General features: G+C 42.0%; 1 protein-coding gene across 6 annotated transcripts in view; it reads right to left on the bottom strand.

The window, feature by feature from the left end:
* Positions 1 to 15,143: 15,143 nt before the first annotated feature.
* The window catches only part of robo1 (roundabout, axon guidance receptor, homolog 1 (Drosophila)), a 307,514-nt gene continuing 295,063 nt past the window's right edge, over positions 15,144 to 27,594 (bottom strand). For 3 of the 6 annotated variants that reach the window (XM_040130250.1, XM_040130251.1, XM_040130253.1), the window contains 10 exons: positions 27,297 to 27,451; positions 24,912 to 25,298; positions 24,030 to 24,146; positions 22,692 to 22,836; positions 22,172 to 22,402; positions 20,904 to 21,397; positions 20,646 to 20,807; positions 17,300 to 17,572; positions 17,004 to 17,197; positions 15,145 to 16,709 (listed from right to left, as the gene is read on the bottom strand). In XM_040130250.1, the coding sequence (XP_039986184.1) occupies positions 16,695 to 16,709; positions 17,004 to 17,197; positions 17,300 to 17,572; positions 20,646 to 20,807; positions 20,904 to 21,397; positions 22,172 to 22,402; positions 22,692 to 22,836; positions 24,030 to 24,146; positions 24,912 to 25,298; positions 27,297 to 27,451 (2,173 nt within the window). In that variant the 3' untranslated portion in view covers positions 15,145 to 16,694. Of the gene's footprint in view, positions 16,710 to 17,003; positions 17,198 to 17,299; positions 17,573 to 20,645; positions 20,808 to 20,903; positions 21,398 to 22,171; positions 22,403 to 22,691; positions 22,837 to 24,029; positions 24,147 to 24,911; positions 25,299 to 27,296; positions 27,452 to 27,594 lie in introns of all 6 variants that reach the window. The other 3 variants (XM_040130248.1, XM_040130249.1, XM_040130252.1) reach the window with 2 other exon arrangements.

The following is a 27,594-nucleotide window of genomic DNA, read 5'->3' as shown; positions in this document are numbered from 1 at the left end:
TAATTGCTTAAAAAGAGCCATATCATATTTATGATATAGGTTTCAAAACTCGGGCACGGTTTGACCCATCTTAACTGTCGTGGCTCTGTAGGTCTCTGGTGTTTTATGATGAGGCTGAAGATGTACCTGCACACCGCTACCTTCTCAGAATCCTCTTAAAATTCCTCTTGGACTCCTTTTTCCCACTCATTGCTTCGGTCACGGACAATAGCAGACGGTGCAGCTGCTGCTTTAATTGTCTTTATTACCGAGGCATCTGCTTTCTGCTTTTTTAATCCAGAACACTGTGGCATCACCCAGGCAGTCGAGGCCATGTTGGTGAAATTAGAAATTAAACATGGACAAAGAAAAACTGGTCCTCTATCAAACTGTAGTCAAGCCACTCCTGTAACTCTCAGTAAGTTTTGTGTATTTTTGGAATTGCCACAGTAATCTCTCATCTTACACCTCGGCTTGTTTTGCTCCAATATAAAAACATAACTGAAATAATATATAACATTATTGTGTGGGTAGGTTTTCATCTTGCCATCTGCTTTGCATGTGTTGCTTACACCAGAAAGTCTGTAAATGAGAGAAGGAGAATCCCCGTGGCTCTGTTCAGTTATTTTCTTAGCTGCTGCAATGTGTTGTACTGAGCCGAGGCTAAGGGAGAAAACAGCAGATGTTAGGCTCTGACAATCCTTTCTGCCTTGGATCTGCAACAACAAAGCAGCTGAGGGAAAATGTCATCCGTGCATCATCCCTGACGCCCCGGCATGAATGAATAATTACTCTACTTTGACTCAGGTCAGGAAAAAGAAGGTAAAGAAACCTGCGTTAACCCTCTTACCTTGAAAACCTTTCAAATGGGAAGCCCTGCATCATGACGTGATAGGATGGTGACAGTGAGGAGACTGTGACATGCCAAGATGCCTCAGACATAAAAAGATTTTTCTTGTGGCAAAACGCTCAGGGAAATGAGGTGATTCATCCCAGCAGCTCAGTACGTGCTCTTCCTCAAAAAGATATGATGGGTACATGGGGTTCATCTGTGAAGAGGACGGGGGAGGGAACACGTTGGAGGATTGGCTGGCTCGGTTGAGCTAACTGCAGTCATGTCAGGAAGGAAGCAAGGCTTTAGAAATGCATCATTGTCACCATTATGCTTAATATTTTGAATGACATCTCAGTGCATGACTCAAAGGCACTTGTATGGGGGCTGGCGGGGTTATTAGAAATGACTCCCCCAATGATGCGTGTCACTGAAGCAGCAAATTAACATGAGGAGATTCAGGCACGTTAAAAGCAGCAGAGAAAGGGAGGGAAAAGCTGAGATTGGGGGGAGAGGTAGAGATGTGAAGGGGTACAGAGATAGATGCGGAGAAAGATGTTGCTATTTTCACCCTCTTTGTTAGCTGAGACGCGCTGGTTGTGGTGTACCAGGTCCTGCTCTGTTAAAGCTCTTTCTGAACACCAGGTGCTCCTATTGTGATAAATGATCCTCAACCGTGCCAAACAATGGCAGAGGCACCCAGACATATCCCTCATCAAATAGTTCCACAGTTCTTCTTCCACAGGCTACACAATGAGCACACTGGATTGTGCCGGCGGTTGTTTGTCGTGCCACCACACAAGACTGAAGGCTATGTTTGCTTCCTGTTTACCATGTTACTCTCATGGGAGCTGACAGTCCCCTGGAAGACACTACTGGAGGATTCTTCTTCCTGTTGACTGACCAGTTTCTTGTCCTAAGGCCCTTTCTTTCTAAATTTTCAAGTCTTCTCTTCCTCTCTGACACTCATTTTACATACCGCTTCCTCCTTCCCTCTCTTCGCTCAGCTCCTGTGCGTTCCTTTGTTTTCCTGTCTCCCATCTCTGACAGCAGACAAGGCCTGATACATGTAGTGTGCCCTCACCTTTTTCCTTCCAGTAATTTATTCTCTCGGGGGGTTTTCCTCTGTTTGGATGGCCAGGCTTTTATGTGTGTGCAGAGTAGTATCTTGGGTTGTTGACACATTCCTTCGTGTTAAGCATGAAACGGTAATTGATGGGGTTTTGCTGCCACAGGCGCGCAGTGCAAACTGGGAGGAAACCCACCAGTTTTTAACCCCAACCAATTAGCTTAGGTAAAGGTGGGAGACAGAGAGGTGGGCTCAGTGTGCTCAAAGTGCTGATAATGTAAACTATTTCGAGTGCAGCCCAACAGAAACATCAGCATGGATGACACTGTTCTGTTCAAGATTGTTGTCAATTTATTAGGTCCACTGAGCTAAAACTAAGGCAGTCTGATACAACAGTCCTACAATAATAATAAAAAAAACCCTCACAAATGGTATAATCCTCAGTTTTTTTCATCCACCCCATCTATGTCATTGAGAGTAAGAGTTTTTGTCCATGATTTTGAACAAGTTGAGATTAAAAGTTCAGAAAAATTGATTTTGTGGTGAGAGGTCGTCTGTGCAAGTAGCTTATTACGTATAATTTTTGGCTGACCTTTAGCGGCCATAGTAATCAGGACAGGAGCAAAGGAAGAGGAAGTCAGGTGAAGTAGTATAAAGAGTGATAAAGTCTGCATCGGCAGGAGGTTGGGGTGGAGAGATGGGTCAACAAAACACAGGACTTTGACAAAGGAGACCACTATTCATTTCCCATTTGAAACCGTCAGTCACTGTTGTTTCTTTTACCCATGACTGTTCCACAACATTAACTGCCGAATTATTGTAACCATGACAACAAAAGTCCTCTAACCTTGAGAGAGTAGTTATTTTAACCAAAAGTCCCACAATCTTTTTTTTTTTATTCCCTAATTTTTTTCTAAACCTAACCGAGTAATTTTTGTACCCAAACCTAACCAAAGTGTGACCGTTCCATAAGCTTAACCACGTGTTTATTACTGTAACCGTGACTACGAAGGTCCAGTACACCTACCGCTGTCGGGGTGCTATTTCAAGAGACGCTGGGTCGCATCAGAGGTTAGGGACAAATGACCCTAAATGGCTGTTTAGGTTGGAGGACTTGTTGGATTGTTTAGTCAACTGTTGTTACCAAGGTCAAGAGTGAACTTTCAATCTAGACAATAAAGTGAATCAACACGTCTCTACAACAGTTTCAACAAAAACTGACGGTTGAAACCTTATTTCAGGGCTAGTGTATAGGACTACATCAGTTTTAGTTAGGCACACCCACTAAACTGGTAACTAAGTGTATATCCCAATGTCAGCCAAAAACGTGCTAAGAAATCGTGGCTCAGAAATTCCACAGAATTTTTTGATTAAGGTAACTTAGAAACAATCTCACCATTTAATAGTGTGTCCACCCGGAAGCACTGACAATATTATTTTTCAATAACAAAATGTCCTACTCTGTATTAATCTTGGTCACAATTATTTAAATACCAAATTCAAGGGAATATCAGCTGATTTAGCATCGTCTGATTTCTTTTAAAGTCTCAAATATTGATCTCCATCGACCTTAAAAATCCAGTAATTTTCGGGCTCTAAATCCAACTAATGCTGAAATGATTAGTCAATACATCATCTAGCCCCTCTAACAAAATGAATTTCCAACAATTTAAATAATTGATTAATCAATTAAGCTCTAAATCAAGTAAAGATGCCAAGCATTTGCTGGTTCCAGCATCTCAGGTGTGAAGGGGTGCTGCTCTATAATTTTTCATATTATTGTAATTAAACGTGTTTGGGTTTGTGACTGCTCGGACAAAAGAAACAATTTGAAGACTTATTGGGCTCTCGGAAAATGTGATGGACACTTTTTAGACTAAATGATTGATGAGATAACTAGTGATAATTCACAGTGAAAATAATTGTCAGTTGCAGCTGATTTCACGCTCCCTGTTACCTGAAACTTCTTGATCCTGGACCTGCAGTGTGTTCCTGAAGCCCCTGTGCCTCCATATCTATGAAGGAGCTCATATCCATATGTGTGTTGGCACAACACACAAATTACATCAGTTCTCCCACACCTCCGTGTCCTTAGAGTAAAACCTCTTCCCATCCGTCCTCACTCCTCAGCCACACAATAGTCCTTTTCAGTATTCAGCCAGGCATATTGGCCAGGATTCTGCCGAAGTGATAAAACCCCATTTATCAGCTGGAAGCGTCCGCAGACTGCAGATATATCCGGTCTCTATGCTTTTGAGGCCAGTGTAACACCAGTATGATTCTGGCTGGCTTACTGCTCCCCCAGTGGCTACCCGCTCAAGCTCAACATCTCATTACCAAGTGGTGTTACTTGCTAATGAATTTGTTTCTAATCGTGTTATTTGTAAGTGCCTCAGACAACTTTGGGTAAGACATGCTACAGTTATGCCAACAGGAACGGAAATAAGTGCCCCTGTGTGGGATTTTATTTTATTTATTTATTTGGTCTTTCAAAGAACAACTCTTTAATGCATATTTTTTTTTTGTGGTTGATTTAGCAGATTATTTCAGAGGCATCTAATAGGAATCCTAATTGGAATAGTTTTGAAACAGTTGAGTGATGAAAATCATTTGGATTTTATTTTCGTATTTACGTATTTATTCTCCATTTAAAGCAGCCAAAGCCACGGCTGTAAACTTGAGGTTTTCCTTTCCTCCCGGCTGACGGTAAGCTTCACGTACTGCCTCCCATGTTCAGGTTGATTACTGGACCTGTTAACATTCGATCATAAACATTACACATATGTAATAAAGCTATTTGAAAATGTGCAGCAGCAGCATTGTTGTAATCACTTTGCAAATATTGCCTCAGAGGAATAAAAATCGCATCACGCTTAGATCCAATTTGTGCTACACTCACCAATTACTTTCACGGTCCACTTCCCGTCTAATACAGAAAGGCCAGATTATCCGCTGGATGTCTGGGTGCTGCACAACCTAATTACAAACACAAATTGGAAAAACGCAACTTGTGACAAAAAATGTGGCATGTGATTTTTCCTCTTTCCAAGAAAAATATTTGCAATAATTTACTTTGTCTCTGTGCCCTCAATGAGATAACTGATTTCTGAGAAATGAAGGGTCTACTTATGTAAAATCTGAAGAGTTTTCGAACTTTCTATTGGTCTTATAATCAGATAAAGCTGTAGCATGGATGTACTGTGTCTAATTGGGTTGATGTAAAATTAATCTAAACAGTAGTACCAGCGCAGTTCATTACATGACTGATTAAGAGGATATACAGAAGAAAAGAAAGAACATTAGGTTATCAAACACAGTGTAGGGCTTTGAAGAGCTTTGTAAATCTTCAAGGACTGAAAGCTGGAGGACTAGTTTGAGAAGACTTTTAAAAAGGCACCATAACCCAGTGTAAACTGAGTACTGCACTTCACATACAGCTCGTTTTGCTCTTTATTACTGCTGCACAAGCTCACCGCAGTTTCTCTCTTTCTGCTGGCTGCACACATCTCATGCCCGGACTCGCAGAGGACGCGGGTAGCGAGGAAGTCAAGGCCGATCGTGGTGTAGCCGAGGAGAGGACCGGTGGCGTTAAGTGCAACATCAATGCATGTGAACCTGGAGTCACATCCAGTGGGGCCTCTGTTCTTAACGCTGAGTCTAGCTGAAAGACAAGTCCAACCTGCAGAAGCTGAAACTTTGACATAGGGGACTTGATGGGAGGTTTAGTGGGTCACTTTTAAATTATTATGATGAGCACATTAAAAGTTTCAGGCAGATATCGCTGCCAGTCCTTTCTGTATAAATCATGCAAAGGAAATTTGGCGTTGCACCTAACAATTATTTTCATTATTAATCTGTTGATTATATGTTCAGTTAATGAATTGAACATTTTGTCCATAACATCAGAAATTTTGAAAAGGTCCATCACAATTTCCAGAGCCAAGGAGATGTCTTGGAATTGCTTATTTTATCTGCCCAACACTTCAATCTCCGTATCCTACAAAAGAAAAGCAGCATGTCCTCACATTTGAGAAGCTGGAACCAGAGAACGTTTGGAATTTTTTTTCTTGACAAGTGACTCAAATAAGTTAATCAACAAGTTAATTTGATGGACTTATTAATTATTTGGCCAATTGTTTCCAAGCTAAAAACATACTTTGTTCTCCTTTTCGTTAAATAAATCTTTGAATTCCATTCATTTTATTTTAATTGCTCCTGTCTCTGATAATAAACAGTCACTATTATTAATAAGACTAATAAGAAGTATGTAGGCAAAGTTTTAGCTGCAGTAAGTTAAAATGAACAATCCTAGATGAAGCCTGTCACAAACTTATTTCTGAAGAGTTTGTGACATGTTTCTCAATAGGGTTGTGCAATATGACCAAAATCTCATATCCCGATATAGGTCATTCGTACAAATTTTCAATTAAGCATGTTCCAAAATATAAAATATTAATGTATGAAATATAAAAAGGTAAATAGAAAATACTTTTAAACTACAGTTTCAAACAAAATGAATATAGCCGGAAAATGTATACATAGTCAAAAATATCAAAACCAAACATAATACTCTTTCACAGTAGAGATAGTCCCTCTTTTAGGTACGAGCTCTTCGTGTTGTCTTGGCTGGTCAGAGTCCTTTTCCTGTTCGGAATTTCCCCGTTCTGTGTCACGTTCATTCTCCTCCATGTTGTTCGTGTCGCCTTCATGCAAATTTTTCTGCCTGCATCCGTGCTGACTGGGCAGAACGCAAAGGGTCATCCAATCGAAGAAAAATGTTGCCATAAAGAGTGTGATTTGTGACACAACAAAATAAACGATAGAGCACAATATGAAAAGACAGATGTTTCGCTATCGTCACACAATGCATATCGTCATATTGCACGGAATTTTTTCTCATTTTGTGCAACTAAGTTCGCTCCTGCGAAACTCACAGCAAACTTTAACGGGGCAAAAATGTTCAGATGATCTCAAATAGAGCCCAGGGCTGCAGGTACGGCTCTGAGCGAGTCCGAGAGCTGGTAGAGACAGAGAGGCACTCCTCAGCCTTGCAGGAGATAGATGTGTCCTGCCACAGTATAAATTGGCTGTCGGAAACATTCTGCGAGGAAAAGCGGCAATTGCTGGGAAGTTAGAGGTGGAGTGACAATGATGGAGAGATGAAAAGGAGAGGAGGATGGGGCGAGGGTCAAAAGGGAGTTGATAGTGAGGTGAAAATTGGGAGAGGGCCAAGGTCAGTGTTGAATGAGATTGGGAGACAACTGTTTCAGAATAAAAGACCTGCATAGACAGGACAATAAATGAAGATACAGATATGTTCAATTCAATCAAGGACTAAGAAAGCACCTATACTGGTTATTAGATTTCTGTTATGGAATAATACAGTCAACATCAAACAGTTATTAAAGCAACAGCTGCAATCATTTTCACATACATAATGACAGTGTTATTGTTTTCAGTCCCTATGTGTTTTACTTTTACAGCATATCTCCTGCGAACTACATCATAAAGCAGTTTAAAGTATAAATAATTACACAAGTATTATATAAATACAGTTTGAAGCAGGAAAAATGAAGTGTACCAGTATACTTTTTGTATTCAAATAAATCTCTTTTTGCTTGTAAATGTCTCCTCGTATCCTAAATTTTTCAGCTTAGGAGCACATGTGCTCCTTGGGGGAAAAGTAAGCATCAAGCTCTGGACCAGTGACTGGCTTGAATTCAGAACAATAAAGGAAAGAGCCACACTGTAGAATAGCAATTACTCAAAGCATCTGACAGGTCTGATAAAATAAATGAAACCTTATGACTTGGCAAACTAGCTTCATGGTGAATGCAGGACTTCCTGGACGGGGGGGGGGGTATAAGTTATTGGAGGACTGTTCTCCCTGCGGGATAGTAGTAGTGATTTGGCCATGCTCTACAGATGCCTGCCATATACAGAAGGGGAGATAGTAGCTGTCTGCAGCAGGATGGATGAGATGATGAAATGAGACACAGACCAGGGATCAGCCCAGGACTAGGATGATGCCAGTGATGGTATCAAAAGAGCAATGCCAAGAACAGCAAGTGGAAGAAAGACACAATAGTCGCATCTTCATTTCTGTTCCAGTTGCTGGCAGTGTAAAATCTTACTCGACCCTTTCAGGAAAGCAACTAGTATAGGCGGAAGATAAATTGGCATCCCTGTAATTGCATGAACCATTAACCTGGAGGCAGGAAGTGATCACATGACCCTGGGAGGGCTAACGTTTGGCCTCTATCGTAGAACAGCATCAGCTATTGACACACTGCAGTAATGGTCTACCTTAGGGCTGGTAGCTTCACACAGAGTAATGATGACCCATGCTCGCCTGCAAGCCACGGCTTCTCTTCTCATCGATGCAATTACTGCACTGAGGCATGGCAGGCCAACAGCCCCCATAGCAAGGAGGAAGATCACAATTCCCTGCTGTTCCTCTTACCACCGCTCCTACAGCAGAAAACACCAGTAAGACCAACAGTGACTCCATGTAGAGGTGTCATGCTAATTGGTTAATTTGTAATATTGAAATAGATATAGGGGATGTTCTGCGCACAGGTTGCCGCGATGCATTAATTGTTGTTGATGCTCATGTGCGTGTTACGTCCCCACCAGTGAAAAATGATATGACAAAAGAGGTAATTTCGTCTTTCTCTCAAGATGGTGTATAATTGTGTGAGCGACAGTGGCTGGGTGGGTGGGGGGGGTTAGACTGGCAGGGTGGGGGTGGGGGGTGGGGTGCGGTAGACTGGCAGGGGAGGGTCTGTGTGAGGCTTCTCCCTCCCGGTTCCTTATGACAAAGACTTTAATTCGTCGTAATTATACAGATGGATTGAAATATACAGCAAGACAGGGAATCACTCCAATTATGCAGAGTTGATTAAAACTTGGACCCCATGCCAGGGTGCTGCAGGAGCATGGGAGGAGTCAAGATGTGCACCATAGAACCAGTTAACATCTGCACCACCAAGACCCAAACACGTGACGTTTTCCGTATCTCTTGCAAGACAGAAGTGTTTCACTCTCTACGGTTAAGCTGAAAAGTAACAATGTATTGTTTGATGGTCTGGTGCACAAGGAAGAGTTTCTGCTCTTGACCAAAGGCAAACCCCGCGTGTTGAAATCTCATTGCCTCCTAATGAAGATGGATCAATGCTATTCATTCACTGACAACCACACACAGTGTACAGCACAGCCCATCTCCTGTGTGGTGTCACCGCATATAGCTACAGCATTCACGCACAGTAGTGGGGATAAGTCCTTGGAATGTGGAGAACATGGTCAGCGGAGGAGAACAAAGAAGGGACAAAGAGAAGGAGGAAAAAAGAGCGGGAGATGGTGAGTGAAAGAGAAACAGACATGGAGACAAAGAGAATGAGAGGGGGAGAGAAAAAGATCACAAATAGGGAGGAACAGAGTGAAAAGGGCAAGACATTTGTCACCCTCTCCTACAAGACCATAGGAAGAAAGAACAATATCATTAATCTCCTGACATTTCAATATTGTATTAACCTTTCTAGTGGAATTCTCTGGGCTCATTAGTCTTTTTTGAGGGGGAGAAAAATAATAATCGATAGAACAAGCTCTGGACACAATCTAGAAATATACTGCAGTCAAATAACATACAACCTCAAGCCAGTCATAAGATGCTGTCCTGTCTTTAGCAATTGCTCCCTTTATCTGCTTTAAATTAATCGGTTCAAATACAAACATATCAAAGAAAAAGATAAATGGCGGTGAGAGGGTGTAGCTGTTTCTCTCAAGTAGGTCACCAGCATAAAATAGAAAAATGGCCAGGCTAAAACAACAGCTTAAAATGGCAACACAAGCATATCAGCCATCTTATGTGAAGTTAAAAAAAAAAAAGCCCCAAGGCCACACAAAGCGTGATGAAGCCATGTCTCGTCTCCCCCTCTCAGTCACTCAGCAGCCTGTCGGCAATGGAAAGACCGAAAGAGAGAGAAGAGAGAAAGAGGCTGGAATAGAGGCAGCATGAACCCAAAGGTGCCCACACCCTTTAGACTCCACCGCCATGATCCTCCCCTCCCTGTAACACCTCCGCAGCCCACTCTTCCCTTGTCCTCACCTTCCATCTATCAATGCCTGAAGAGCACCCGCCATTCAAATCACCAGCATTCCCCACGTCATTTGACAAAGAAAACACCCTAATTTATCCCCATTATGTGCCCTCGCTGAACATCAAGCACCGCCAGGCCTTTTGTCTATCCCCATTTACATGAAGCCTCCGTGATTGGTCGTGTCAGTGTTTTTCTGAGCGTGACTGGTGATGTTGTTATGAAAACATGTCACTTTTGAATGGTATGATTGTATGTTTGCCTTGGACATTCCTAACCTTGGGTAGGAATCACATGGGGTCAAGGGTTATTTCAATACTGTCATTATAGGTATATGCAACACCTTGACTAAGACAAGAGACTTCTAATGGGTTTCTCTGAAGTCACGGGGACGTGAGTGGGTGGCAGATTCACACATATACACTACGTTTCTCGCTGCGTGAGGAGGGCTCTTAATTAGTGTTCCATTTTTTAATTTAGTAGAAATCAATCATATTTGGAACAGGAGAAATATTGTATTGAACAGGGGCCTAATTAAAACCACAGGGGGCAGAAAAAAAATAATGTACACTTCATGAAAAAGGACTTTGAAGTAAGGCTCGGCGATAGGAAGATTACACACGATAAGGCAAAAGATGTAAATATTGCTTTACCATATCTGCCGAGGTATCTGTCCCTTTTAATATCTGTGGCTGCATTAGACCGCCGTAGCCAGTGTTACAAATCAGCAGGCAGGACTATTTCATGGTAATACTGGATCAAGAGGATTTTTGCATCAGTCAGATGAAACACCATGATTCGTCGAGTTTTGTCAAGCACTAGCCAAAAACGCTCCCACCTGTTTTTTAAATTAGAATTCCATAAAACTTTAATGACCGTGATATTATTGTCGACTAAATAATTGGTAAATTAATTGAGTAGTTAATCAACAGCCGAATTTATCACCAAGAATAATGATCATCTATCGTTTTAAGTCATTTGTCAAGGCAAAATGCTAAACATTTTGCTGGTTGAATTAGAACTTGTTGGTTGTGCAGAAAATTGAAGCTATCACCTTGGGCTCTGGGAAAATGTGACAGGCCTTAATATGGACGAAAAAAAAAGATCAAGTTATCAAAAATCAATAGGGAGATTGATCCAAAATGAAAATAGTAGTTAGTTGTAGTCCTACATGATGGATACTGTACATAAAGAGTGCAGTGAGTCTTGAAAATGTATCCCTCTAATCAAAGGGCGTATGATAGTATTAATAATTATAATAAGCACTTTGATAAAGACTATGAGTCATGGGTAACAGTAACAGCTTATGATGCAAAGAGAGCAGCAGAGGAAAAAAAGCTGAGGCAGGGAAGATTCCAGGAGATGGCACAGGGAGGCTTTATTCCTCCGGGTTAATTGTGCAGACCCCATCGCCACTAAATAAGGATGGTTAGAATGACTGGCTAAGTGACAAATGGATGTACAAATCACTCAGATTACTCCCCAGTTATTAGAAAAAGTTGGATTTGGCTGGCTTCCACTCTCCCTCTCTCATTACATCTGGCGTTCTTGCCACTGACGGCTATCTTTTACAATAACTCATCTCAGTTCAGTTTTCACAAGTTGAAAACAAGCCTCAGTGTTTAACGCTGATTAAAAATAACTTTTTGTAATGATGTGGAATTGTGATGAGTTAGTTGGCGAGATCATTAAATGTAAATGAGTTTTTGATTGATAGTCTGAAGAAGTGGCGTTTGACCTGCAGCTGTAGTGTAAATGGCTGTGGAGAGGTGCTGGTAAGCTGTCTAAACACTGTGCACCTGTGATGACGGGCTCCTCGCTGGCGTTCTCGCGAAGGGTAGCGACGGTAAGATGAGTTGTCAGACAGTACACAGCTGTTCACTTAATTACCTCCTAGTTTGGGAAAGGAGGTTAATGAAGCAGTTTGGCGATCATAAATGAGAGACAGCCTGAATGTGCACAAAAGAAATTAGTTTCTGGCTGCTGGGACAGAGTTGAAAGCAGCAGCCGTTGAAATTATTGATTGCAAAAACTGAAACAGTGAAGGCATACAGAAAGAGGAAGCTGAAAGAAAAGGAGAGGTTAGTGCGCTTTACAGATTTGTACATGTTTAGCATATTCCTGTGCAATTTAGGCCTCATACTGACATTGGCAAATTAGTGGATCTTTTGTCGCTGAATGTACTTCCTTCTGAGAAATTAGTCTCATTCATTCAGTTGAAACCTGCACGTCCTTATTGTAGGATACGGAGACGCTGAATCTGATTTTTTCCTCAGGCTGTAGTTTTTAGTCCGTAGAACTTGTAAAAATTACTAGGAAGAATATTAACATAGTGATATAGTTTTATTTCAGCCTTTGTAGTGCACACTCGGAATCGTTTGTTCTTTGTAAGATTGTAAGGATTATTCAACAAGTTTTAGCCTAAAACATTTTTCTGTCATCTCTTTACACTTGGGTGTTTTTGTGGGTTGATCTACAGCTTGGTAGACATTGTTTACCGTGACTAAATGGAAGATTCGTTCTTGAAGGTATTTTTTTTCTTAATATAATTACACATTTATTATTATAGATTATATTATATAGAACAATATTTAATCGACTCCATAATGTAAAAGGGTTTAAAATGCAACTGTTTTGCAAACTGTACTGAAACTGGTTAGGGTTGCAACTAACTAACTTTCATGATTGACTTATGTGTCGATTATCTTTTTCTATTAATCGATTGTTTTCTTTATAAAATGTCACAGAATAGTTAAAAATGTCATCACTATTTCCCATTATCACACTCACACTTTACATGTGTACACTATGGATACCGTGGCGCAGAGTATCACACATATCACAACTCTTTCAAAGTGAGAGACAAAAAATATAACAATATAATAAAATGCACATATATAAATGCACACACACTCCTTTTCACTACTTTTTCATTCCCCTCTACCCAGTTCCAATGTCGTAAACATGCCACTACACCTCAGAGCCTTCCCCCGAGCACACAGGTAGAGTATCTTGAAGGACCAGACCAAAGCCCATCCAGCCTCAAATTGCATATTCATGCCTTTACGGGGTGAATAACCCTGGCAGCCAGTGTATTCACTTAATATCCTTAATCACCTGCATCTCATTGTGGGGCCAGGACACACCTCCACTCATTAAAATGATGGATGGAGGCATAAGGGGATGCTCTCCCCTGTTTCAAATTTGTTCTTGTTTAGAAGGGTGCTTATTAGAGAACACCTGGGGGGATGAGGGGGTGAGGTGGGGGGGGGCTCCAGAAGCTGAGAGAAAGAGAAGGAGGAGGAGGAGGAGGATGAGGAGTATGAGGAGGAGGGGAGTGGGATTGCCAAGACCACAGTTGTCATAGCTAAGCTATTATAAAACCATTACTCAATTATACTGATATGTTTCTAATTTGTCTCTGTAAACATCGAATGTCAGCACCCCGTTTTAATTATTCAATGTTAAAAATAGTGTTAAAAAAGCTTGTTTGGTTTTTTGATTAGATTACTTCCGCACATTCCTCTATTTTTTTTACATTCAAAAATTGTGATCAGAAGACATTAAATTTCTTCAAATCGCCACTCCTTAAACTATGGCAGCAAATGAGACTAGTGCACGTAGAATCTCTTGTCGCTCTGACGGCCTCCAGCAGAGGGCTCCGAGCGGTCGGTCTCATGAGGCTCCGGCATGTTGGGGTGGGCAGCACTCTTCATTAACTTGTAAAAATAGGACCTCCATTCCGGTTCTTTGAAGCTCAGGAGGGAGTATAAAGGGGAGGAACCACATCTCTTTCTTCATCACTGATGTTTGAATAAGCCAGAGAGACAGTGGTTGACATTAAAGACTCCCATAGGCCGGGTTATTGCCTGTGTGAGGACAAGCAGTAGGTAGGTTAGATGTAATAAACTGGAACAAATGTATTTTGGGCTCCAATTACAATAAGTCGCTGTCTAGAGTCGCTCTGTGGGGATAATGTCACCTTTTGATTTTATGGATATTTTGTTTTGCCACGTCAGCAGCTATCCCACCAGCTAGTGAGTGATGAGAAATAAGGCGAGTACTGTATTCGCTCTCTTATGTAACCTCATTGAAGCCTCCTTATGCCTAATAGGCAGCAATCTAGGCCTGTCAAATTGAATATAATCCCTTCATCGTTGGTTTTAGGTTCCCTCTGTGGCTCCAGACGCCTTTACTGAATGACACGGGATGCTGATATTATGAGTAATGGAGAAAACTAATGGAATTGGCGTTAGGTAATACATTTGTATAGCTACTGTACAGAACGGAAATAGCTGTTTAGCCTCTGAGCCAAGGATATTGATAGTTCCCTCCTTGACAGTGTCGTTTAAGTACACTGTGTCCTTTCGGGTGAGGCCAGCTCAGATGATTTCAAATGAAAATGCAATAGATGCACTGACATTGAGCTCTAGTATGACACTTTTCAATTATAGCTATAATAAATATTTCAGTAAAATTAATTTATTCTGATTCTGCTATCAGCTGTGTAGCCAAAGCCTGATCTAACTTATTTTGCTCTTTTTCATACTCCTCCATTGTTGTCTAAAAACACATCAATTAGTCACATTCACACTGTAGTTTATTTGGAGTGAATCCCAGTACAGTGTCATGGGGCCAGATGTACATGTTTGAACAACAACCATGAATACGCTGTTTCCCTCACATAAATTGGTGTTTTTTGTTTTTTTTTAAGGCTGTTTGGATATGAGTAATACAACACTAATACACTGGATCACTGATTACTCTCTTTTCTGACATTTTATGATGGTACTGGAGATATCACTGTTACAAGTACATGTGATGCTATATACATAGCTACATCTATGTGTAATAGCTGCTCTAGCCCTGTTGCAGAACCTTGCCAAAGCAACGTGACCGGTGACATTGTGCTACTTTGTTATTCCCTGACAGCGGACAGAAGTATTCATATGCAAACATGTTATTAAGAGCATGTCTACGTCCATTTTTGGTTAAACATGCTAGTAGAAATCAGGTTCACTTCCCAGTTATTGCTACTTATTAAAACTATGCGTATGAACGTGTTTTTAAATCTGATGAATAATGCGTGTACATGTTTAGTCCTGTATCTACAGTTCTGTGGAGTGATCCACAGCAGACAGTAGTCCCCGACAAACGCTCGGTTTCGATACTACAGTTTTAGTAAAACCACCAGTGCCCCGCTGTTTAGGAAATGTACCTTCTTAAAATCGAATGGCTATTATTATGGGTTATTTGTTGAAGTTTTTTGAAGATTTGTGTCTTCAGTTGGAATGAATGGGCTTGGGGTTGAGTGCCACAGACTGGATAGAGAAATGGTAAAATGTTGAGTGAGAGAGTGATGCATAGTTGGTTTGGCTTTTGTGGAATTTGTTGATATTAAGACAAATCTAGAAGAATACACCCTTATTCTTTCAGAAAATATTGACAAATGACCAAAGTCACATGTATAGTTTGAACTTTTTTATTAATCATTTTTTTAGTTCTTTTTACTTTTTGCTTTACGAAACAAATGTTTGCAGATGTCCTATGAATAAACAACAGCACCCTCTCTCCTTAAAAACAGGGATCCAACACCCCTGTCTTGTCAAGAAAAGAGACCCTTCTTGTCCAATAACAACCTCTCCAATTCCCAAAGTGACTCTTATTTCCTGTATTTGAAATTCATTTAAGTGCATTAGTAGACAACATTACCATTTCAATTACTGTGCAATAGCTGAGTTTATGGTCAATGTGAAGAGATATTTACATTGCAGCTATGACTCACATTAACTGTTTGTTTTATCACTTGAGCTAGCGTCAGAACTGGAGAGGGAGACAATCACAACGCAAGGAGTCTCCTTTCAAGCACAGCCTTCGTAAACAGCAACCTTTACCTACACCGTTATCATCACCATCATCAGGATTAACTAGACTCTTTTGTCATACCTGTTTTCCTCCAGTAAGACAAAAAGGTTAATAGATAGAATGGTTTAAAATAAAGTTTAGTGATTGTGCTTTTAAAACCAAAGTAAAACAAATAACAAACATTGAACGACAACACGAAACATAACAGTGCATTACAAAAAACCAAATGAAAAGGAAAAAAAAAAATCCCAAAGTGGCACTTTCTTGGGGCAGCTAAATAATATTGCAATTTACAACATGAATGGAAATGATAAAATAATATTTATATTTACTGGCATAATAAAATTAGAATTCGCAAAATAAAACATGGAAGACAAATTTGAGGTACCACAATGGGTAAAACAAGAGGACATCATGTATACACGTATATTTACAGTCCACCCCTGTTGCAGCTATTTTATTACAGTAACATCTGACTGTGTGGGCTCTCCAAAGTTCTTTTCAAGGCAAGCCGAGTCATGTCAATGTCTGGAGTAGGATTTCACTCCATATTGCATTGGAATTAAACATAAATATACTACTGCGTATTTTGTTTTGAATGCACCATTCTTTTATCTTCAGAGACGCTTTCTTTTTTTGTTTTTGTTTTTTTTTTTCAAATGGACATAAAAAATGAATAGTTAGAAAAAAAACCATTGGTCTGTTTTCCAGATGTAAAGAAACACTACTGATGTACGGTATGATGGCAGCCAACATGATGGTGAAATACTGAGAGATTTAAAATTGTAAGAGAAACAATGGTGCTCCATTCTCGGAAAAATCAGGACAGTTCCTCCTTTGTCTCCTCCGTTCTTCAGCTTTCTACCATCTGGGTAAAAAAAACAAAACAAAACAAAACAAACATTTGGTTAGCATCCATCTTCCATAACTAGAGCTAGACTGCTAAATCAGCCGATTGTGGCTTTTTGTAGACAGATCATTATCCCTGTACATTTCAGCTGATAAGTAACAAGGAATTGCAGATTGCAAACTGTTTATGTTATGCGTTTATTGTATTTTTTTTTTAAACTTCCAAATATCGATGTTGGGCTATATACATATGGTTATCCGCTAAAGTCAGATCTGTTGAGAGATAGCCTCTGTACTTGATAAGAGTCTGTACCTCTAGCTCTTCATCTCCTGGTTGTAAGGCCCCCGTGGTGATGAGGCCCATGTCTGCAGGGTTCCTGCGGCCTCCCTCTCCTCTCCGTCGGCCCCCTGAGCCCCTTGAGGACATGGAGCTGGAGGAACTTGGGTCTCGCGGGCTGTTGACTGTGGGGAACTGTGGTCGGCTATAGGGCAGAATGTCCTCTGAAGCTACGGACAGAGCAGAATTGTGGAAGGAAATTGAGACGTGCATAATCAAAAATACCGCACATGACGCTGATGGATTCCTTCACATTGTGTTTGTTGTGGTACCTGCATGTTGGCGTGTCTTGCTGGCAGTGCTACCCTCATGTCTATTCCCTTTCTCTCCATGACCAGTCTTTTGTCTCTCCTGAGCGTCTCTGCGTTCAGATGAGCTGGTTCTGGGGTCCGAACCCTCTCGGGGCTTATAGCCTCCTGTTCCTCCTCTCTTGTCTCGACCCTCACCTGCTTTGTTGGAAATCACTCGGCCCTCCAGGGCTGCCTTGGAGGGATGTGTAGGGGACTTAAGCACCGCTGGAGGTGGGATAGGTGGAGGTGGGAGATCTGGAGGATAAACACAGGAAGTAAGAACACATTAACCGCCAACATCAACACCTAGGGTTTAGATAATTGCGCAAGTCTGAGGAATAAGAATCTGTGTACTCTTGAAACTCTAGTGTGTATCATCTGTCATTCAGCTGTCTCACACCTGCAAAGTGATACACAAACACAGCTGCAGCGTGTGTACATACGCTCGTATCTGTACACATGGCTATGCGGAGCGGAAACTCCTCTGAACCGACAGTAAACAAAACAGATGACATTAGACAGGTCGGATCTGGTCAGAGAGTTATGAGATTTGAGTTAGAATAGGAAGAGGGGAGTGTGATGGTCAGCAGCTGGCTCTCTGAGCTGCTCGACTTCCCCTGTTGATGAATCAATGCTGCTTGTCCTTGAGCCATTATTCATATGAGGCCAGCCAGTGGGCCGCCTGGCTTCTCGCACATCACACAGCCATCTAAACAAAACGCCGAGAGAAAAGCCTTGTGTGCCTGCGATCGATGGTTTTTCATCTTCTAATCAGCTTCCGACCTGAAGGATGGTTTTGTCAGCGGCCAGGCCCATAATCCGCACAGGATTAGAAAGTTAATAAACATAGCAAGTGCCAGCTCTTACACTTTTCCTGCATCCCAATGGATACCTTACACTTTTAACATTGTACAACACTGGAATTTTTGAAGAATCAAAGCTTTCATTTCTCATTTTTATTCATGCTTTTAACACATGAAAGGCTAATGGGGTGGATGGTGTCTTTGCCGCATCCTGTCGGTGGAATCAGGCAGCTTCAATACACTTTTCTGATTATCCTCAACCTCCACCCACCCCTCCTGTATTCAAAAGGGGTCCAGTCAATATCATACAGCAGAGAGGCGTCTGCAGTTTTTTAATATCTCTCTTGCCTCCTGAGTCCAACCTCAGTCAGAGCCCGATCAATGCCACAGTCTGTGAGATATAGCTCACTACAAGGGAGGAGCAGAGCCTGTTAGATTTATGAGGAAATATCGCCGAGGACAGAGCTCAGGTCTGAAAAGTGTCTCTGGGCTTGCCAAGGAGGATGTGTCTGAGGGCCGGGTGGTTAATTAGGCAGACAAGGCCAAGACAGACCAAGAGACAGGAAAGGGTTAAGTTCAGAGAGGAGGTAGACAAAGGCATTAGAGTCAAACGCAATATGTATCACGGGGGGAATATAACTTGGGTGTTTCCACATCCACTGTGCAAACAAGAGTGAAATGAGTAGGTCAAAGAGGGGTAAGGGGTGGGGAAGGGGGGTTGTCTCCCTTGCTGGTTCACTTGTTTTCCTGGCTTTTTCCTACCGCCCTAACTGATGTTTTTTATGTACTTTTAGTGACGCTGCCTGGATAGTAGTCTCAGTGTAATTGGAAATTTAGAGAGACATAAAACAAACTACGGAAATACACATTACAATCTATTGTGTGGGTAGCAAACATCAGTGTTTTCTTTCTTTTCTGTCCTCCTTTGCATTTCATTAAATCACCTTCCTTCACCTATCACCTCAGCACCAGTCCTCCAGACCACAGACGGGGCATGTAGGGTGGGGGTGGAAAGGGAAATGGGGGGGAGGCAATAACCTCCAAATGAAAAACAATCCATTCAGATCAAATGCAATCAGCAGGAGGACTGATGGACAGACAGAGCTGCAGAGCTGTCAGTCCGCCCCTCGCTGCTCAAACAAAGACAGAGGAGAGGGGAGCAGGGAAAAGAGGAGAGAGTGGAGAGGGATGGAGATCACTCTAAAGGGAGGGGTTGCGGATGGGGAAGAGGCCAGGATATAAGGATGATGGCAGAAGGCGGAGGTTTTTTTTGGGGGGGGCGTGTTGGATTTTCTGCAGTGATATAGCTGGTCTGGCTCCTAGTGAGCTGGATATTAAATCTCCTTGTCAAGTGCTTCCAACACTCAAGGACACCTGACACTAAGCAGAGAGCCAGCACTGGGACAACACACACTGTACACAGCGGAGCGAGTGTGTGCACACACCTCTCATATAGATATATTTTTAAAAATGATCTTTCCACAAGAAAAAAGGGGCTTTCCACTGCTAGGCTGTGCGTTGTGAAGAATGATGTTGTGAAAAGTCAGTCCCTCTTTTGCTTAACAAGGCTAAGACTTTTCTTTCTGTGTACAGCTGCTCCGGTATTTAGCCACTCTTTGGTTTATGTTCGGCCCCTGCCGAGTGGAACAAGGCACTTCAGTATGAGCCAGAGCACCTGGATCAATTTCATTAGTGGCTAGAGCGGAGAGACATCCCAGTGTCAGCATAGCCAAGCTGGGCAGAACTCCCCTGAGACAACCCCCTCCACTCCTACCCAGCATGGCCTTGGCCTCCAGCCCACCACTCGTCCGATCTGTTCAGCACCGCCACAGATTAAGAGTGATGCCATGTATGCATGTGCATAAAACACATGAAAGAAGATAATTAAAACTCTGGCTCACCCATACTCAGTCATTTACGGACAACACATTCCAGCAAACTGCGCTTTTCACTTCCATATCTGTAGAGGCAATAGAGGGAGAGCCATTGATATAAACTGGCCATCTGTGTACTTGCGGGCTACAGCTGACCCACTGCTGTTGCTATGTGTCTGTCTCTCTATCATTGTGTTGGCTGCATTAGGTCATTAATGTCTTTTACAGACAATCATGTCCCTGACTTCTTAGAGTTCCTAAAATAATGTTTTTATTGGAGGTCTACCGTACATAGTATTGAACAGGAAGTGTTTGCACCAAGCATAATCACACATAACCTTCAGTTATGGTACACTGTCTAGTTTCTCCATTGGATACAAAAGTAGTTGTTTGTTGTTGCTGCTTGTTTATGTCCTCCCACAATGAAAAAAGTCAACCTCTAAGTAACCTTAGCTAGTATTTTATATTAAAAAAAAAAATGAAAAAAAATTTAGTTCATTTAGCTCACTTCATATTCATTATTTGGGTAGGAATGTACAAGAAACAACATGCATATTGAGCTAGCATGATTCTTACAGGATGTCTTTTAATTTTGAAAATTGTTTGAGATTACTGTATTTTTATTACACTGAGAAGTAATCATATGTGTACCTTCGTTATAGGCTTCACGTCGCTGGTTCCCTTGATGGCCTGCAGGATGCTGTTTCTGCTTTTTAGGAGGCCTCCTGTGTACAGCTGCCATACTCATGTTACTGTCTGTAGACACTGGGCTGCTAGGACGGTGGCCTGACGGGTTTATTTGGTATTTTCGTGCTGGGAAAAGAAACCGAGGAATAGTTTGCTTTTCCCATGTCTCAAAATTCTTGCAATAACATTTCTTGTGGATGTGGTCGACTTCACTAAACCTACCTGAAGCTCCTCCTACTTCCTGGCCCTGTGTGTTGGGGTACTTGGCCACCCTGAGGCCTGAGTACTCTGCGGCTGCAGCAACCGCTTGAGCAAAGTCGGCATCAGTGAAGAAGGATCCATCTGATGAGCTGACTGCACTGGACCTCCCTGAAGAGACGTTATCCTCTTCAGAAGCTGACCCCCATCCGTTGATCATGGAGCCAGTCACTGAGCTCTCTAGGTCACCCATGCTGGACGCAGGTGTCTGTTCAAGCCCTCGTAGCAGTAACCTTCGTGGATGCATCTGGGGATGATGAGGATGTGTGTGGGGGTGGGTGTGGTGGTAGTGCATCTTGGCCACCTCTGCATCTGTCTCGTCACCCTCCTCCTCTTCCTCCAATATATCCTCCTCCTCCATACCATCAGTGTCCAAGGCCAGTGGGCTGGTGATGTACCCATATGTGTGTGAAGGAGAGAGGGGCCTCGGAGGGGGTGGGGGGCTTACAGCATGGCGCCTGCAAAAAGTGAGAAACACACAGTATCAGAATCCCATCAAATGTAGAATATTTTGTACAAATTAAACATTACACATTAGACCTTACTGCAGATTTAGCACATTTTAGCTAATAAACTACGAATCACATGTACTTTGTATTAACGCTAATGATTTTCCGAGGTACACAGTTTACAACTGTTATCCTGAAATCAGAACCAGAAAATAATCAATACGAAAAAAACAGAAATGCCAACAATAAGGTGCATTTGATAGCTTCATGGTTTAAAATGTCTTCTTTTGGCATTTCGAGTCTAAATTTATGGTGATGTTTTTTTTACTTGTGCACTAAGAAGGATGAGTGTTTCAAAACAGTTCCTGCTGACAGCTGTGATACCATGCAATAACAACATAATGTTGACTAAAAAAATGAAATGGACTAAATGTAGACTGTGATGTATTACTCATTTCAAACAACTTTTCAAATCGCTGCAAGTTGATTTTCATGCTGTACTGAAATGACCTGAAACAAATGGCTCCCTGGGAGGCAACAACTCAATCTAAAAGATATGAGTTTGAAAAATGGCCAACAGATTATACAGAATTTGGAATTAATGGGCTAAAACATTGAAAATGTTTATGAATTTCAGATACTTTGCATATCATGTTTTTCTCTGTAAGGATTTTAAAAAATAGATATATCTCCTGAACGTCTTTACACAAGCTGTGTAAACTCTTCTTTTGCTACTTGTTACGCTTGTACCCTAGAAGACCGTTTGATGTCATGCAGGTGTACCTGCGTTCATGGCTGTCAGGTGCGTTCTGGAGCATCGGCTGCATCTCCTCCTGGGGTGAGGGGGTGAGAGTGGCTGTGGACTGGTGACTGTAAGATACAGCGGCAGGGGAAGATGCTGCACCTCGGATGGGAGGAGTGGGCCCCCTCTCCATCTCCTCCTCCTCCTCCAGCTCATCAGGCTGCAGGTACATGTGAGAGGGGGGCATGGGGCACTGCATGTCTGGGTCACAGCTGCCACCAAGGAGAAACAAGCCTCGTTACCTTCATATTACTCACTGAAAGCATGAATGTTTATATATTGAAGCCAAAAAAAACTTGCACTTCGTATTCATGCCATCCATCTATCAAGGTTTGACATGCACCTAGCACTAATAGATAGAAAAACCCTTGGGGCAAATACTTGCAATGAATGCGAGAAACAGGAGCAAAGGCAGGAAGAATGAACTAGTATTTATAAAAAAAAGTGTGTGCATGCCTGTCAGATTGTGTGTGTCTTTTTGTCTGTGCAGACATGTCCCACCTTTCTTCCATTGATAGAGAGTACTCCTCTGCGTTCCGACTTGGGGGTGGGTTTGCAGGGGGAGGGGGCAGCAGGTCAGCCCAATTCATTGTGCTCTGTTTGGGTAGTTTGGGGGTGCGCATTCCCTTCTTTTGACCCTGACTCCCTGCTCAAATGGAAAGAAAGCACTCCATCAGTCACAAGACACCTACAGACATAGATTCTTATATTCTTCTCTCCCTCTCTGAAAAACACATCAATTATTAATGTTGAAGAAATCTCCAGTTAATGAGCAAGGATATGACAGCAGATAAGTGCATTTATAAGTCTGGCTGACAACGAAAAGATCATTTTACACCTAAGGGTACCAAGCCGAATGCAACCCTCTATTTTATGTAAGTGTGCACACATACCTCTAAGTTATGAAATAACTTAGAGGTACAAAACACAGCAATTTCCATACAGGGGTATTAACCAGTACCAAGAGAAAAGGTAGGAAGAAAATAGCAGAAAAGGATCCAATTAATACCAAACTATTAGAATTGTGAACCAATGAGCTGTGAGGTGCAGCGAGCAATAAAGGCTTCTCCTTAATGGCTTGAACTTCAAACGCAATATCAGAATAGATACATGGCATTAAGGTGGCAGTGTTGCATGCCGTCTGCAGTGTGTTATCATTTGTCCTTGTCCACAGACAGACATCGAGGCCCTGATGAAATTAGGCTGCTCCATACTGGAGTTAAAGTAAAGCCAATTAACGGAAATAATGCAAAAATAAGCAAGGACAGGCAGACAAATAAAATAGAAAGCAGGAAAACAAAACAAAAAAACAAATTAATAAAAAAAACAAAACAGTTATTTTATCTCATTTGCTTTCAACATTCCTTGGATTACATTGCACCCAGAAAACAAAAGGCACAAGCAAATGCCTAGCATGGTGCTCATGCCTTTGTTAGGAGGCATTGTTGTCAGTTTCTTCTTCTCTTTTTATTCAGCAATTTTCTCCTTTCTAAAGGCATCTCCCTTTCAGTTTCTCTTCAAGATAGGCTGACATGTAAATTAATCAAATTACCATTTTAAAGCAAGCATTATTAGAGTCTCGAAGTGATTTATTGCTTTTGAGGAAAGCTGGGATTTTAGAGCTGGGGGGTGTAAGTAATTATATGGTTCACAACAATCATAAGCTGGAAAGAAACATTGGCTGTTAAATAAAAGAGAAAAAAATCCAGGAATAAAATTCCTACCAACTCTAAGAGGGAGAAAGAGTCTTTGGATATGTTTTTTTTTTTTTTTTTGAATAACCTCAGACTGTCTTTCCTGCAACTAGTGTAGTTTTCCTTTATGCCCTAACCATCTTACCGGAGGTACTACTGCTGCCTCGGTCAGAGCTGTTATAGGAGCCCCCAGTGTGGCTGTCGTGGGTCTGGTTGTAAGGGATGGTGGCTGGCATAGGGCTGTCACCTCCTCTGTAGCGGTCTGATGGTGGGAAGAATGGAGTTTATGGTTAGTGTGGCCCCAGGCAGACATCTTGCAAACTCAAAAACATTCAAGCAAAGCAACCACTCCTTAATGAACAAAGAAATTAAGGCCCAGAATTGATTAGCAGTACAAAACCATTTCACAGTGGAAATATATATACCATGAAATGACATTACACTGAGCACAGTGTTCAATGTTACATATGACAAGAGCCGTGCAGTTCATGCTTTATAATTTTCAGGTTAGTAAGTGAACACATGCAACATTTTCACAAAAATCTCAAAACCATCACACCAGATGTGGCTCCTTTCTGCAGGTACAACAAGGTGATGATAGCTTTGGTCAAAGCATCTAAAGATCCAAGAATTATCTTTGTCTTGCCTTTAGAAATCTGACACCAGAGATAAACCCTCACACCTGCCTTCATCACAAAAAGGCAACCCAGATACTGTTCAACGACAGCTATTCAAGCATGGCTCACATTTAGCAGCAAAGATTACACATGATTGCATGAAGGGTGATGAGGGGTTACATGAATGCCATACAGACAGGCAGAAAGAAAGAGTGATGACACCTATGTTGACTTGAAAAGGAGTGAGACAGAACCAAGGAAAATATGAGCATGAAACTCTTCTACAGGCTTCCACAGTGAGGCTGAAATAGCCAGGAGAGGAGAGAACAAAGGGAAACATCAAGTGGAGGAAGATAATGGCTCGGAGTTGACCTCTTTAACCATGGCTGCTGGGTATTCCAAGCACTCACCCTTGTTTAGCTTGTTTTGCTCCATGATGATGTACTGCAGCTGGGAGCCCATTTCCTGTTTCTGCTGCTGGACTGAGGTGGGCTTCCAGCAGTGTTTCTCATTCACTTCGCCTCCACTCCCAGGTCCGCCTCCACTCCCTCCAGTTCCTCTGTCTGAGTTTATATTGTTGCCCATGATGGCGGACTGGATGAGCTGGGTGGTGGCGTAAGGTGTTGGCTGGCCTCCTGGACCCACAAAGCGTCCGTCTTTCAGGTTGGGGCTGTTGAAGGTCTTCATCTCATTGATCTTGTTGGACAGGTCTACATCTCCATAGACTCCTGACTCTGGCACCATGAGGTTGGTCTGCTTGTTTTCCATCTGGTTGTTATAATTGGCGATGCAATCGGCTGGAGAACATGAGGAGGGTATTTAGTGAATCGGGTCTACTGTTGATCAGCTTTGCATCAGTGTGCCAGATTGGTAAAAGCTTTGAAACAATAGGGCATCATCTGATCTACTACAGAGCTGAAAGTATTCGAGGAAAGCAGGAAACATTTACATATTAATTTCAAGCTTTTTAAAGATCACTGTGCCAACCAGAGAGAGATCTCTATTTCCATTTATATCTCAGTTTTGTTTGCTAAATGATGATCTACTCTACGTAAGTGACACAGGTGGTATTACACCTTTCTCACTCAGTCGTTTCGCGGTCTCACCCGTGACTCAGTGTGGTTGTCATCTCTGTTCTTTTCCATCTGACGATGGGAGCGTCTTTGCTCATTGAGTGGGACAGAGAGACATGTCTGTATCAAAGACCTGGAATGAGGCACGCAGTAAAAGCACAGTTCCACTGACAGATCCAATTTTCCCCGGCTCATAAAATATTCAAATCCTCCAGCAGATCTGAGAGCCAGCCTTGCGGTAAATACCAAGGACGGCCATAGGCGCACGCTGCTCGTGCCATGCGCCTCACATTTCAGCTGCACGAAACAGCTAGACACTTCAATGGCTGATCTTTGAAAGCACCCCTATGGCTGAGATAAAGGGACATTAACTCCTATTTCTTTGCTCTGTCACCTAGTCAGTGATCCTCTTAATGTTCACAGAGTTTAGGTTTGGCACACACACAAAGCATGCGTCTGGCAAGCTCCTTAGTGTCATACAGCGGGGTGTCATGCGAGGAGTGAGGCTACCTTCAGCCTGTTATTCCCTGTTAAACATCTCACACCATGTTAAGGTAGAGTTAAACACTTCAGCCCCCGAAGGGTGATTAGCACAAAGAAAAAAACTGAACTTGAAGACTATAAAGTCTACAGAATGAATTATTAATCCTCATTGGAAAGGTTTGAAGTAAGGAGAAACTGTTCAATGGCTGGATGGATAATAGGCCGAACAGCTGGATAGGAATTATGGGCTGCCCTTAAAGGCATAGTCCCAAAGTGCATAATTTAGAACACAAAGCATTTCATTGCAGTCCAAGTTTTCCCAGGATAGGGTTTTTTAAGACTTGTGTCATGACTGAAAAATAACAACATTAAAGTCCTGCGTCATCCAAGCTTAAGTTTTTGACTGCATATTCTTCTCTGTTCTCTTTTGGACTGGGCTCTGTGACTGACTGTGTGTACATTGTATGGCAGTACTGTATAAGATTTTGAGGCCAGTTATGATCCCTTTCGTTGAAATCTGTAGTAGAACTGAATAAACTAAAAGGCCACCTGCTGGTGTTCCATACATCTATTCCCTTTTTTTTCCCCTCCACCTACCCTACTGTACTTTATATTAATCACGCTCTCTGCCTCCGCCCATAAATCTCTGTGTATGTTTTTAGCATATACTTATTCATCAGTCCTTTCTTCTCTCTTCCAACTGGTCCACCAGGTGCACCCCTCTCTCTCTCTATCATTTTGTCTCTCTTTCTTCCTCTGCTTCTGGCCACCGTCTGCAGTCCAGCCTTGACCTCTTCGCCTGCTGCACATTTCTTAAATAACTGAGCACTTAGGGGAAATTACATTACCGGCTATAACAACAGTATGGAAATCAGCAGAGCAATTCGATTAGCAACAGAGTAGAGCTATAAGCCCCTCTCAGTGTGCTCCTTTTATTTCCTGCCTAAAACAGCTCTACTTTAACCTCAGATAAATCAAACACACAACCAAGCAGCCACTCTTAATCCTAATATTTCTCCAGGTTTTTCTTGTGGAGACCTACAGAAAGGAGAGATACAAGGAACAACTCTCCAGGGAGCTAACCCAGATATCAGATTTTACATCCTTTTGAACTGAAGATTCCCCCAGCGCCCACATTTATTATCTCTACAGTTACTTTGTCAAGCACTGCATCATTGCCTATGAGGGCAGTGTTTATTTTGGTTGTTGCCTACGTATGGCAGGGTCGACACTACATACCTGGTCGGCTGTATGTTGCCAAGTTGCTGTCACTGTTGCCATTGCCTGCAGTGCAGCAGTTAATGCTGCAGTCGTTGTGGTTGGAGCAGGAGTTGGGCCATGTGTCAGCCAGCCAGGGCTGAGTGGCAGATTCCCCAATGTTTAGCAAACCAGGCCTGTCAAATATGGGATCAAATGATTAACAATAGTAAGAGACTAAGCCAACACCACAGCGAAATTTATGTGAATGAACCGAAACAACCACAGTAACATAGTATTTGAAAGAGAAGATTATCTGGAGTTTATTTATCCAGCAGCT

This window comes from Xiphias gladius, chromosome 7 (genome assembly GCF_016859285.1).
Source record: "Xiphias gladius isolate SHS-SW01 ecotype Sanya breed wild chromosome 7, ASM1685928v1, whole genome shotgun sequence".
NCBI classification, from domain to species: domain Eukaryota; kingdom Metazoa; phylum Chordata; class Actinopteri; order Istiophoriformes; family Xiphiidae; genus Xiphias; species Xiphias gladius.
Note: the sequence above shows the minus strand (reverse complement) of the source record. Positions and strands in the feature narration are given on the sequence as shown.